Source organism: Pundamilia nyererei, unplaced genomic scaffold, assembly GCF_000239375.1.
Source record: "Pundamilia nyererei isolate P.nyererei 1_Seehausen unplaced genomic scaffold, PunNye1.0 scaffold00262, whole genome shotgun sequence".
NCBI lineage: Eukaryota > Metazoa > Chordata > Actinopteri > Cichliformes > Cichlidae > Pundamilia > Pundamilia nyererei.
The window spans coordinates 533,037-547,630 of record NW_005187663.1 but is presented as its reverse complement, the minus strand read 5'-3'; the positions used below and the strand labels follow the sequence as shown (position 1 = coordinate 547,630).

The 14,594-nt window shown below is 38.3% G+C and overlaps 1 protein-coding gene across 2 annotated transcripts in view; it reads left to right on the top strand.

The window, feature by feature from the left end:
- The first annotated feature begins 499 nt into the window (after positions 1-499).
- The window catches only part of rragd (ras-related GTP binding D), a 62,406-nt gene continuing 48,311 nt past the window's right edge, over positions 500-14,594 (top strand). For both annotated transcript variants that reach the window (XM_005750116.1, XM_005750115.1), the window contains exons 1-2: positions 500-715; positions 2,964-3,259. In XM_005750116.1, the coding sequence (XP_005750173.1) occupies positions 520-715; positions 2,964-3,259 (492 nt within the window). In that variant the 5' untranslated portion in view covers positions 500-519. The remainder of the gene's footprint in view (positions 716-2,963; positions 3,260-14,594) is intronic.

Below are 14,594 nucleotides of genomic sequence, written 5' to 3'. Positions count from 1 at the left end.
ACACTGGTGGAGGCAGCTACAGTTGGAGCCACAGCTGCCCTGGGGCAGACTGACAGAAGCGAGGCTGCCATATCGCGCCATCGGCCCCTCTGGCTAGCACCAGTAGGGTAAGGTGTCTTGACAAGGACACAACGACCAGGACAGAGAGCAGGGGGACTGAACCAGCAACCTTCCAGTTACAGATGAGCTTCCCAATCCCCTGAGCCACAGTCACCCCAAGATGGATGCAGCTATTGTTTCACAGCCACATACGTCTGAAGATCATTCAGATGTCTTTTCCCTCTTACCCTAATGCTTTGCTTTCTTTTAATGTGTAGACCTTTTTTGAAATAAATAATAAAGCAAATCTTAAATAAATATTTATCAGAAATGTAATTTTAATTTGCTTCTAAATACTTTACTACAGTATGAGACGGAGTGTTGTAAAGCTACCAAGACTAAACCTACGCTTTGACACCTCCCTGCTTGGCTGCGTATGCAGCGACTGGAGGCGGGGACCGCGGGTGAAAGTTCACCGGCATGGCGCTCACGTATCAGGTGAACGCTGTGGGAAAGCTGGATACCACGAGCAGTTTGAATCCAAAACAAAACGTCAGCATGACCAGTGAGAAAGTTTCAGTCCTGTGCGGAGAGGAGGACGAAGCTCTGGAATATGACGACGACGAGTACGACCTGGAGGCGTTTTCTGATGCCGACCTGAGCTGTGAGGACAGAGGTTTGGGATTTTTGCAACTTCACTGCTTTGGAAGGTCACACACTCGGAAAACGGGCTGTTTTCTCTACAATCGTGGGCGTAACTAGCGAAGTTGTGTACAGCATGATAATGTCAACTGTGCACACCTACAGAAGTGCCAGGGGTACTGGCATTTATCGGCAGCGCTTCACTTGTTCCACATGTTGTCATGTTAGATTAAATACAATTAAATAGATGAAATGAATTTGTAATAACACCCCATGAAGACAAAGTTTCAAAATTCTTGCAAATTAACAAATTATATGGAGAAATCTAAAAAAAAATATTGCAAATGATTAAAAAACAATATAAGAACAATATAACAATATAACAATATAAGGTGTACAAAAATATTCACAACTTTTGCTCAAGTAGAACTACTTTTGCAGCCAAGTAGGAGTAGAAAGACTTTACAAAGAAACAAAGGAAAAACAAGAAACCTTCAATTTAAAGATAATTCTACATTAAATAGAAACAGCTCTGCAGTAGCCTAAACCGCGTTAATGAGGGCTCCTAACAATAGGCTACTATGGTCCACTCTCCATCATGACCTTGCACACTAGTCCCTGACTAAATATCCAGTGGCTCCTCCCACTTCTTGAAATGGCTATTAAATACCTATTAGCAATTAAAAAAGTAATAACAATAATCAATGTGTCATTCAAATATACAATACAACACAATGCAATACAGTTTTATTTGTATAGCACATTTGAAAACCAAAGATATTTCAAAGTGCTTCACAATAATACACAAGATCAAAATAAATCAATTAACAAAATACAGATCAGGTACTAGCACAGACAGAAAGGAGGCACTAATAGACAAGAAGAGTGAGGTAAAAAAAAAAAAAGGTATCAGACCTCAGTTCAGAAGGAAGGTCAGTTCATAGATACAGAATATCAACTAAGAAGTTAAAAGAACCAGTAGTGAAATTAATTCGTTTAGATGCAATAAGGGCACTAACTGGTCAGGAAGACCAGGTTAAATAAGTAAGCTTTCAGTTGTGATTTGATGGATTGGATAGAGTCTGTGGCACGAATAGAAGCGGGGAGCCTATTCCAAGGATTAGGTGCAGCTGAAGCAAAGGCACGATGGCACGAGTAATTGACCCGATGATCTTAGCGCTCGGCAACATACAGATAAGGAGATCAGTGAGATAACTGGGCGCAATGTTATTCAGAATTTTAAAAGTGAGTAACAAAATTTTAAACTCAATACGATATTTGATAAAAAGTTACATGAACCAGTGTAAATCAACAAGAGCTGGAGTAATAGAATCAAATTTTCCAGCACCAGTAAGAAGGCGAGCCGCAGCTTTCTGAACAAGCTGTAGCCTATGAAGAGGAATGGATTAGAGACCAACGTAAAGAGAATTACAATAGTCTAACCTGGAGTTCAAAAAAGCGTGGAAGTTTTTCAAGGTCCCTGCGTGGTATATAACACTTAGCTTTAGAAATCTGGCGCAATTGAAAGAAGCCAGATTTAATGTAAATATAATATAATAATAAGTTAACAGTGGGACTATTGACAATAATTCTCTAAATGTTTAAAATCAACAGATTCGTTAACCTCCATCCCTCCTTCATAATAGATTTGGCAAATTCCCTCCCAGGAACTTTACCATAAAAGGAGTCCAAAAAGACCCAGACTGGATTAGCAGTTCCTGTTTCATGACTCTGTACGTTGTACATCGTTCCCTCGACTGTAAATAATCTCTCAGTTCCTGCTGCTGCAAAACATCTCCACAGCATAATGTTGTCACCACCATGCTTCACTGGAGGGATGGTATTGGCTGGTGATGAGCAGTGGCTGGTTTCCTCTAGACGTCGTGCGTCTTTGCCTTTTGGTAAACTCCAGGGTGTAAGATGGTAAAATGTGAAACCAGTGAAGTGCTGTGAATACTATATTGATATACTGGAAATATATTGAAGTGTCTAACGTCACCCATCTCTGGTGGAAAATGTACTGAGATGTGTTGTAATGTTAATTGAAGCACTTCAATTTAAGTTGTAGATTCAAGCTGCTCTTCATATTTTTGGACACCAGATGGCACCGCAGAGGACTGTGTTGAGAAGCTTTGAGTAATGACACCTTTTTCAATACAAGTCTCAGTGTTTCAGAAAGCTTCATTTGGCCGTCACTAATTAAGAGTACCGTGCGCACCAATCTTTAGAACTTGTCTAATTTAGAATTGCTCACCTAAAGGTTTCCCTTTGCTGTTTTATAGCTCCAGGCTTCAGTGATTCCGTGAATGGTGTGGTCAAACCTCGTATTTTGTTGATGGGCTTGAGAAGGAGTGGGAAGTCCTCCATCCAGAAAGTGGTTTTCCATAAAATGTCTCCCAGTGAGACTCTGTTCCTGGAGAGTACTAATAAGATCTGCAGAGAGGATGTCTCCAGCAGCTCCTTTGTCAGTTTCCAGATCTGGGACTTTCCTGGTCAGATTGACTTCTTTGACCCCACTTTTGACTACGAAATGATCTTCAGAGGCACTGGAGCATTAATCTTTGTCATTGATTCACAGGTCAGTTCACAAGGAAATACAGTGAAACAGTATATACTATATACTGTTGTCATGTTACCATAATAGCAAAATGTGATTAAAAGTTTTGGAAATGGAGCAGTAAAAATCCAAAGCTTAACAGATTCACATTTGGCTGATTCCCCCATCCAGGACCTCTGTGCACTGTTACTTTTTCAGAACAGCTGCTATTAGGGCTGTGAGATATCACAACGTTAAACACAAGTCTATCGTTTCATATTTAACTCTATCGTTTATTTTGAGCTATCATAGCAAACTGTTTACTGCAGTATTTTTTTCATTGCTTTAGATGACTGTTTGCAATAGTCACCTCGTCACCACAGAAAGACCAGCCAAAACGAATCAAGGAGCTTGTTTGTAAATGAGCAGCCACCAGAACAGAAAACTGTACTGTGCAAATTATGCAGCATACTGGTCCCCATACTGATGATCGGCTCTGCTCTGTGGTAAAATCAAATCTGATTGTACCACATCATTAAAGGCAAGAGAGAACTGAATGGCAGTGGAAGGATTAATAAGAGGGTAATGACATGCTTAGTATACTGCTTAACTTTAATGATGTTTTCAGAATTTGCATATCTGTCAAGTAGGGCTGTGTCATATTATTGTTTGTGGTGATACCATTATAAATGTTTATGTGATAAAGGGTCATTCCGGTTAATCAGAGATATATTATGATATGATATTCTACCTGGAAAGTAAGGTTCAGTGGAGTTTTATTTATATAGTGCCAAATCACAACAACATTTGCCTCAAGGTGTATCATAATCTAAGGTAACTCCTACAATAATACAAAGAAAACAGAAAACGTTCAGGGAACTTTTAGAACAGCAAATGCATGAACCAGTTTTTCAGCATAAATCTGAAACATATATTTCTAATTTTTGCTATATTACATAGATAAAGGAAAGGAGTCCTATATGTTTGTTTAATGTGTGCATGACTTGTCCTGACCAAAAATGCTTCCATGATTCCTCACAGACCACAGTGAGGCCATCCACAGGAATTATATGGCGTGTGAGATTTAAAGTAATCTCAGTTTTGTCCAATTTTATAATTAGAAAATTATATGTCATTCAAACCTTTAGGTCTCTAAGACATGTCCATAATTTAGTTGATTTGTCATCTGTCTTCCTAAATAATTCTAAGTGGGAGACATCTACATTGCAAGTATATGTAGTATTTTCACACAACATTAACCAGTAGAAACATATATAATGTAAAAAGTATTGGTCCCAACACGGAAACCTGTGAAACTGCATGGCTAACTTTTATATATGATGAAGACTTCTTATTTACATGATAAAATCCAAATCTCAGTTAGATGGGACTCAAACCTTTGCAGTGCAGTTCCTATAATACCAACACTGTGTGCTAATATACACATATTGCTAAATATATGCAATGTTTGGTTTTCTTCCTGAATACTATCGTTGTTTATATTTACTGCGAGAAGAAACGGTAAAAACGACGTTTTATAAGGAAAACGCTTGAAAGCACTCTCTGTCTGTGAGCAAAAACAAAACCAAAACAAACCCACCCACTATTGGTGGAAAAATGTACCATGTCGACCAATCAAAAAATGATATGGCAACATGGAATTTAGTTGTTTAGGAAGGGGGAAGTTTTAGGAGTGACGGCGGTGTTTTGAGATGTGACAGATTTGCGACGTTTAGCGCAAATCTTGTGTAGTTAATGTGTAGTGTGGTCAATAGTTTTGTTGTGTGTGTCAGAGCAATGAGGCGACTGCTGAATGTTACAGGTGTTACAGGAGTGATACATCTGAAGGAATGATCTTGGTGGGAGGTGATTTCAATTGTACTTTGAAAACAGCTGTCGCCAGACTCCCGGCACACAATGGCCCCAAATCCAAAAAATCTTGTAGTTTATTTATTTATTTTCATTTTTTATTTTTGGGTTTTACAGTTTATGATGCGGGTTACAGGCATTGATTAACACAATTTGCAATAGACCAAACAAAACAGAAACACTGAACAATCGGGAGTGACCAGTAGCCAGATTATTGATTTTAAGATTTGAGAATTAAATTCGGCTTATGTATATTGGTGTATTGGACCCACTTATCCCAGCACGACAAAAAACAACTTACTCTGTTATTCACATATGCCGTTAACTCCTCCATCCTATAAATCTCTAGTGTTATTTCCCACCACAATGATAAAGTCGGTACATCTTGTAATAACCATTTCTTTGTTATACATTTTTTACTTACAACTAGCAAGGCACTTAGTAAACATTTATCTTTTTTAGACCATTCCTGTGGCGTACATCCAAAAAGAAATGTTTTCATTCCAAAAGGGAATGTACAGTTGAAAATTTCTTGTAGTGTTTCGTGAATGTCTTTCCAATAAGTCCTGATCAAAGAGCAGTCCCACATTATGTGAGCGTGGTGTGCTCATTGGTGTCCACATTTTCTCCAACATACAGGGGGATTCCCGTCATAATGAGTCTTTTGACAAGGGGTGATAAAGAACCGTATCATAGTTTTCCATCCAAATTCCCTCCATCTTCGTGAGGAAGTGCACTTCCATTGTCGTTCCCATATTTGAGTCCATTCATCCTTTGTTATATACACTCCTCCCTCCTGTTCCCATAATATCTTCACATATTCATTTGAGTGAGAAAGCTTATTTGTAAGAAATGTATACAAAAAGGAAATATGTTTTTTATTTACGTTGCCACTATATGCCTTTTTAAGCATAGCTATCAAATCTACATTAGTGTTCGACGCCACTCTGATTGTTGTCTTAATATGTCTTATTTGCAAGTATCGATAAAAATCCTGCTTTTCCAGATTGTATTTTTGTTTCAATGTATCCAAACTAATTAAGTTCCCATCTTTAGTCAGACTATCGAATGCAGGTAATCCTTTTGCAGACCAACTTTTAAAACATGAGTCCAATTTATTTGGGGCAAATCAGAGTCATATGCATACTATTTAAATAAAGCCAAGTCCTGTTCCAATTTAAATTCCCTCATAACATTTCTCCATACATTAAGTGTACATTTCACCCAAGGGTTGTAGACCTTGTCTATATATTTTTTAATGTTTAAGTCCATCAGGACAGCTTGTATTGGAAAAGAAAAGATGCTCTCCTCAATATTTTTCCATTGTGCTTTATAGCTTATATCACACCAGTTAATCACAGTCTTCAACTGAGGAGCCCGAAAATAATTTTTTAGTGACGGCAGCCCCCATCCTCCTGTCTTTTTTTGTAATTGTAAAGTTTTAAAACAAACCCTTGGTCTCTTCCCTCCCCGTATAAATCGTGATATAATTTTGTCCCATTCGTTAAATTGGCTTTGATCAATTTGTATTGGTAGTGTTTGAAATAAATACAGTAATCTTGGCAGAATATTCATTTTGATGGATTCAATTCGTGATCGTATAAAGTTAGAAAGGGAATCATGTTCCATCGTTTGATATCATCCACTATTCTCTTCTGCAGGGAACCAAAATTCTCCTCAAATAATTTAGTTAGGTCTTTAGGTATGACAACTCCCAAATATTTCAATGATTTTGATTGCCATCTCATTGGATATTGAGCAACCAAGTGAGCTGGGGGGCTAAAGTTATAGTTAAGTATTTGAATTTTGGACATATTAATTTTATACCCAGAAAGTTTCCCAAATTTTTGGCATAGATTCATCAGTTCAGGTAGGGAGTTATGTGTTATGTGTGTTAATATCTCTTCTGCATAGCAAGCAAGCTTATGTTCCTGTTCTCTAATGTTTATTCCCTTGATGTCTTTGTTTTGTCTGTTTGTGCCAGAGGTTCTAAGTATAATGCGAATAAAAGTAGAGACCAAGCACAGCCTTGTTTATTTCCTCTTTGCAGAGCGAAGCTATTTGAGAGATAACCATTAACTTTAATTCTTGCAGTAGGGTTAGTATATAATGCCTTCACCGTATCAATAATTCTATTATGTAAGCCAAATTTGTTCAAGACTTTGTAAAGAAAGTCCCAATTTACAGAGTCAAAAGCTTTTTCTGCATCGATACTCATAAGCATGTCTTTACTTTTAGATGTTTGTATCTGATTTATTACATGAAGAGTTCTGCGTATATTGTCCTGTGTCTGCTGATTTCTTATGAACCCCGTTTGGTCATTACTAATTAGGTTGGGTAAAGATTCTTCCATTCGTCTGGCAATTATAGAGGTAAACAGTCTGTAATCTATGTTGAGGACAGAGATGGGTGTATATGAGCCACACTCAATTTTGTCTTTACCTTCTTTTGGGATAGCCGAGATGATAGCCTCATTCCAACTCGGTGGGATTTGCGCTTTTTTTAACACCCAGTTGAAAGTAGAGAGTAATATAGGGATCAATTTCTGTTTAAATTCCCTGGTACCACTCTGCGGTATAACCATCGGAGCCCGGTGACTTGTTTGTTTTTAATCTATTGATGGCTTTCATGAGTTCAGTTTCTGTCACTTCTGCAATCATTATTTTATTTTGTTCCTCATTCAAACTTGGTAGGTATAAAGAATTCAGAAAATCGTCAATTTCGTACTCGGCTCCACCTGGAACCTTAGCGTATAATGTTTTATAAAATGATTCAAAGGCTTCCTGTATCTTACGTAGATTAGTCATCATGTTGCCAGTCTCTGGGTGTTTAATTTTAGTTATAGTATTCTCTGCAATTTTCTTTTTAAGTTTCCATGCTAAGAATTTTCATTGATTTTGATACACATTCATAATATTTCTGTTTCAAATATAGTAATTTTCTCTTTATCGCTTGTGTATTCAGCTTATTTATTTCATTTCTGATCATTGTTAGTTGTTTTAGAGTGCTGGTTGAAGGCATTTGTTTATGCTCACTTTCTAATTGTTTTTGAGTCCTTTGTAATTCTGCCATTTTTTTCTCTCGAGCTTTTTTCTAAAAAGAGGCAAATGCTATGATCTTCCCTCTTATGACAGCTTTTAATGCATCCCCATAGTATTGGAGGTGACACTTCTCCATTATCATTTATTTCAAGGTAATCTTTGAGTTCTTTCATTACTTCTTTCTTAAATTTTACATCTTTAAGCAAAGATGAGTTCAATGTCCATGTTGATGTTTTGGGGTATACGTTTAAATCAATTGTCAGATACTGTGGTGCATGGTCACTTATGTCTATTGTACCCATCTCACATGATTGGATTTTATCCCTATCTTTTCCAAACGTCATGAAATAATCTATCCTTGTATAAAGGGAATGTGGAGCTGAGTAGTGAGAATAATCTCTCCTTGTAGGGAAACGATTTCTCCATACGTCAATTAAATCTACCTCTTCAAAAAGTGCAGAGACTCTTTTATACAAAGTACTTGATTCCAGCATTCTTCTATTAGAGCTATCTAAATCCGGCCGCAGGCGAATATTCAGATCGCCGCCACAAATCAAGGGGCCTTGGGTTTCTGTCACCATTATATTAATAATTTTTTTTAACGAAACTCAGGTAACTTCCTGGTGGTGCATAAACATTCATTAATGTAACCAGATTACCATCAACCGTTCCCCAAGCCAGTATAAACCTCCCTTCCTTATCCTTAATTTCAGACAACTTTTCAAAATTTAGATCCCTAGAGATTAGGATCATCACACCTCGCCTGCGGCCAGATTTGTATGATGAGGAGAACATGTTTGTAAAGCCCATTCTCTTGAATTTTTCATGTTCTTTATTAGTCAAGTGGGTTTCTTGGAAATATATGATTTGTGCTCGATCTTTCTTCATTTTAGTTAGAATCCTGCTTCGCTTAATAGGATTTGTAAGCCCATTTACATTAAAAGAAATAACCTTAACCTCCTAAGACCCGAACTCTTTCATGGCATGCATTTTTTTACCTGATTTTTGTTTCTGAGAGAAATGAGATCCACATATGAGGATATTAGCTTTAAATTTAGAATAGAACAGATGCAGTATAATGTCCTCATAAGTGAATATCACGCCCTTGTACAGCAAAATTTTGTATTTTTTGTCTAGACATCCCAAAATGTGATGTCCACATACAGTAGGTGGACGCCAGGTCCTAGGAGGTTAATCCCTTTGGCATTCATTTTTCATAAAATGAAGTATCAGAACTTTTATAACTTATTGACTGGTCAACTCCCTCTGAGAAACTGAACAATGAACAATAATAACTGCTCAAAACCAAACAGAAAAAAGAAAAATGTGATTCCAAGGTTGGGGTCATTCCTATCAGACCCTGGCACATATGTTGTGTAAGTCCCACCAGCAGGGGGAAGCCTCTCCTTGCTAAAGGATAAGGGCCCCTGATTTCGCCTTTAAGGTGCATTTCTCCATCGTCTCTCTGATAGTCTTAACTATTCATCTAGTAAGGGGACGGTATCTATTGTCTCACCCACTTTGACAGAGTAGTATATCCTCATTGGTCTCCTGTAGTGGAGGGGGAGCGCCTCCTAAAAATCTGAAACTGCTCACGAATGGTTCTTTCTTTGTGCCCCTCTGAGTCGCACCGCTGCGACATCCCCATCGTCTCCCACGCAGAACTTGACAAGTGCTTGGTTAGGGTTTGCTTCAGTGTGACTTTAGCGATCTGGAATCCCCTGGTTCGCATATCCGCAGTCGCCTCCTCCGCCGTCGAGTAGAGCACAGTTCCATCCTGATAGAAAACCCTCAATTTAGAAGGATAGGGAGTCTGAAATCTTATGTTCTGTTGTTTCAAAGCCCTTTTAGCTTCAGCATAGTCCTTATGTTTCCGCAGGATAGCTGGAGCATAGTCCTGGTCAAAGTATACTCTCTGACCGTTCAACAGGACGGTCCTCTTGGCCCACGCTTTGCGCAAAACTTCCTCCTTTGTAGTAAAGCAGGCAAAACGTATTAATATTGAGCGGGGAGTTTCTTCTCGGTTCCTCGCTGCTCCCAGGGCCCGATGTGATCTCTCGATGCCAAGCTCTGTGCCCTGGGGGAGATCGACACATTCCTTCAATATTTTTCCCAAGAAAGCTGGCATTGAGGAGCCCTCCGCTCCTTCGAGTACGTTGTACAGCCTTAGATTCTTTCGCCGGGCCCAGCTTTACTGGTCCACAATTTTATTTTCTTGCTCGCTGATGATTTTTAGCATCTTTAGCATCACCTTTTCTGTGTTTTGCACTTGGTCTTCCACTTTCGCAATACGGGTCTCTGCTTCGGTTATCTTATTGTTGACCCTGACCAGGTCATACTTGAAATCTTGGAACTCTCTCTGAAAGTCCCGTATTTCTTCCAGTATCGTGGTTAAAGCAGAATCTTCCTCCGCACTAGCCATAGCATTAGCTTCGTATCGAGGTGGTGACACTGCTGCAGGAAGCCCTTCATTTGTACGTTCCTCTGCCGACCCTTTCTGCTTGTCTCTTTTCCCGATGTTCACCCCGCGTATACCTTTACTGTATGTCGAAAGATTTTTAGTAATTTAGATGCTTTACGGGGGGAAAGAATTAATTATGAGAGAGAGCTACCCGTTAAGTTGCCATTCGGTGGGGTGACATCACCAGAACCTCAAAATCTTGTAGTTTAAATACAATGATTAAGGAATTGGGCCTAGTGGATGTGTGGCGCCAGTTGCACCCCCAAGAAAAAGATTTTACTTTCTATTCACATATACACTGCAGCCATTCAAGGATAGACATGTTTTTAATGCCTAGGACGGACCTTTATAGGACTAGACAGTGTAGCATAGAAGCAATCACTATCTCTGATCACGCCCCAGTTTGTATGAAATTAAGAATGAATCCAAACAATCATTTTAAATATTGGAGAGCCAATGTATCTATCTTGAATAATGAAACAACTCGACAAGAACTTCAGAAGAGTCTGACTGAATATATTCAATTCAATGATAATAATGAGGTGTCCCCTTCAATCTTGTGGGAGAGTGCCAAAAGTTATTTGACAGATAATTATAGCAGTTTCATCAAGACTGAAAAAAGAGAGACTAGCAGAACAAACAGAACTAGAAAACAAAATTAAGAAATTAGAAAAAGTTTATGAGGTAACTAAAGACACTGGGACTTTGAACTCATTGAAAGAGCAGAGGAAAAAGCCGACTGCTGGCATTTCAGCTGCGTAAAGAGCAATCAAGTAGGGTTGTTCATAAAATCAAATATCCACACTCCGGAAAAATAGTGTGCCAACCTAACGAAGTTGCAAAAGCATTTTCTCTGTATTACCAGGAATTATATAAAGAAGAAAATGTCCCAAATAAGATTGAAAAGATTGAACAATTTCTTAACCTGATCAATCTTAGTAAACTGTCTCAGGAAGTGGCTGAACTAATAACAAATTCAATCACCATTGAAGAAATAAAAGACAGTATTGGAAAAGTGAAAAACAACAATTCTCACGGAGTGGATGGACTGCCTGGGGAGTATTACAATTTTTTTGAAAAAGAGCTAACACCATTGTTATGCAAAGTTTATAATTATGCATTATTTAAAGGTGATCCCCCCAGTCATGGTCTGAAGCTATTATTAGTGTCATCCATAAAGAAAGCAAGGACCGGACTTTATGCATGTCTTATCGCCCTATCAGCTTGCTTTGTGTTGATTTAAAAATTCTTACAGCCATTATTGCAAATAGAATCCAAAAACATAAAAAAAATAGTGAAACCTGACCAAACAGGTTTTATTTCCCATAGGCAAGGTTCAGATAATGTTAGAAGGGCCCTCAATCTTCAGATTATGGCACAGGAAAGGGACACCTCATCAATGTTCTTGAGCCTGGATGCGGAAAAGGCCTTTGACCGGGTAGATTGGGACTTCCTGCAACAGATTCTCAGGTACATGGGCTTCAATGAGACTTTTATCTCATGGGTCTAAAGACTATATAAAAATCCAACCCTCTCCTACAAGGAATTAGAGATGAAACCAATACACAACATAAGCTGTCACTTTTCGCAGATGATATTCTGCTATTTTTAGAGAATCCGGTCACCTCTGTCCCGGCCCTTCTGAGCAACCTTAGAGATTATGGTACAGTGTCAGGTTATAAAATAAATACAAATAAATCTGAGGCGTTAATGATTGTTGGCAACTGGCCCACACAGCTAGATCATCTTGTATCTTTTAGACACTCCAAACAGGGCTTCAGATACTTGGGGGTAATTATTACTCCTAAAACCAATCAGTTACTTGCCCTCAATTATGATCGGATGTTCAAGGAGATTAAGGGGGACTTGGACAGATGGAACCTACTCCCACTCACTTTTATGGGGAGGATTGAATGTATAAGGATGAATATTCTTCCACGCCTACTATTCCTATTTCAGAACCTACCCATTTTGATCCCACAGTCTGCATTCAAATTATTAGAAAGCATTACATCTAAATTTATCTGGCAGAATAAACGACCAAGGGTCAGAGTCAAAATCTTAATGTCTGGAAAAGAAAAAGGGGGCCTCAAGTTGCCTAACTTCAGAATGTACTATTGGGCAGCTCAATTAAAATCAATGGCTGTCTGGATTATTCATGATTCAGAAACGCAGTGGGTATCTATGCGTGCAGTGTTTAAAGCGTGGAAGTACTGACCTTATTTTGAGTTTGATTCCATAAAAAGTGACAAAAACATTAGTGTCCGTTGTGCGTGGGAAGAAAACTTCTTTTTACACCGAAAAAAACCCCTACACTTCCAAGCAAGCACTGGGAGTGCGCTACCACGTAATGGGAAACTCACAGAGAAACTCGCGGATTCTTCAACTGACGGCTGCACACCTGCACCAGGGTAAACCTCCGCCTACCCCACTCCTGCTTTACAGGTCAAAATAGAGCAACAGGACCGCTGAGTCTTTGATGTCATTTATTTTCTGCTGTGTTTTACTTGCATCTATTTGAAAGAGTGAGTGTAAACACACACAAAAAATATATTTTATGTGCTATAATGTGCAGAAAATAAGTTTAAATGTTAAACAAATTTCTTCCAGTCAGAGAATGTTGCATATAATTAAATTTTTGCTTGATGCATAAAGTTAAAAGGTTAAAACTAATAAAACAAGTTTTAAAAGAGACTTTTCCATTTGATTACATTTTGTATGATGGATTATGCAGAAAAAGTAGAATTGGGCTGAAAGATCTATCGCTCTATCACCTCTTCAGGTTGTAAATCGTGTTTTTAAAAAGTAACTAAGTAATTAATTACTTTTGAAAATAAGAAATCAGTAAAGTAATGGGATTACTTTTTGGGGAAGTAATCGGTAATTAGTTACTGATTACTTTTTTCAAGTAACTTGACCAACACTGTTAATGAGTGCAAGAAGCTTCTGCACAACAAACGTATTGGTTTCTCCTTATTCTATCCAGCAGTGCTTGTTGTGAAAGCTCCTCAGGGATCCTGTCACTTCGAGGACCATAAAAAAGCAATGACTTTCATTCACTCCATGGTGTAAAACCGGTTTGTTTGCTTGTTTGTTTTTGTCCTTTTTTTGTTGTTCTGTTTCTTCTTTTACCTGTCGGTTCTGTTTATTTTCTGGGTAGTAATATTCTCCTGTGTTTTTTTTTTTTTGTTGTTTTTTTTTCCTGGACCCCGAAGTACTGGAACAGCTCGTGGCTCCTGGTTTTATTAATTGAGTTTTGATTATGTTTAGAGAGAGATACAAATGATGATTATTACGTGCTCGTTTTATTTTCGTATTAAGGACTATTCTGGAGGTTAACTTGGACCTCTTCTCTAAACTGAAATTGACACAAGGTGGAGCGGTGAGTTCATACCCTTAGGGGATCTATTGTACTGTGTCCATTCTCAGTGTTTGTTAAATTCTATTATAAGCATTAAACTAGAACAAAGTTTGGTTTGGATTTTACATAAGATTAAAACTTTGGGTGTAAGATTCAAATAATCATTTATTTAAAGCTAGACATTTTAAATGAGAATAAGAAAGAAAAGTATGTCTTTGTGCCCCCTTTTCCCTGTTCGTGCCCTATCGGCCCCCCTGGCTAAACTTTGCTAGATCCGCCCCTGCACAGTTACAGCCGTCAGCTGCGTAGAAAAGGATCCTGGTCTAGAAAGTAATATTAAATAAATTCTAACAACAGCTTATCAAGGTTAAACGTGCTGCTGTTGTTCAGCCGCTGGTTTCCTCTTTCTGGTGCAAAGTGGGCCAAAAACAAACAAGAGAGACGGACTCACGGCAGAAAAGCCAATCAGCTGATCATTAAGCAGTTTCATGATTGAATTAGCAGCAGGAGAGAGACAGTCGCTCCATATATCGGTTGTTAAGTTTAACGCGGGAATGCTTTACAAACATTCAGAGATGAACTTACACACTTGCTTTACTTCTCTCTGGGATGACTTCCTCAGAGATGAAATGCCGGTTTGGTAGC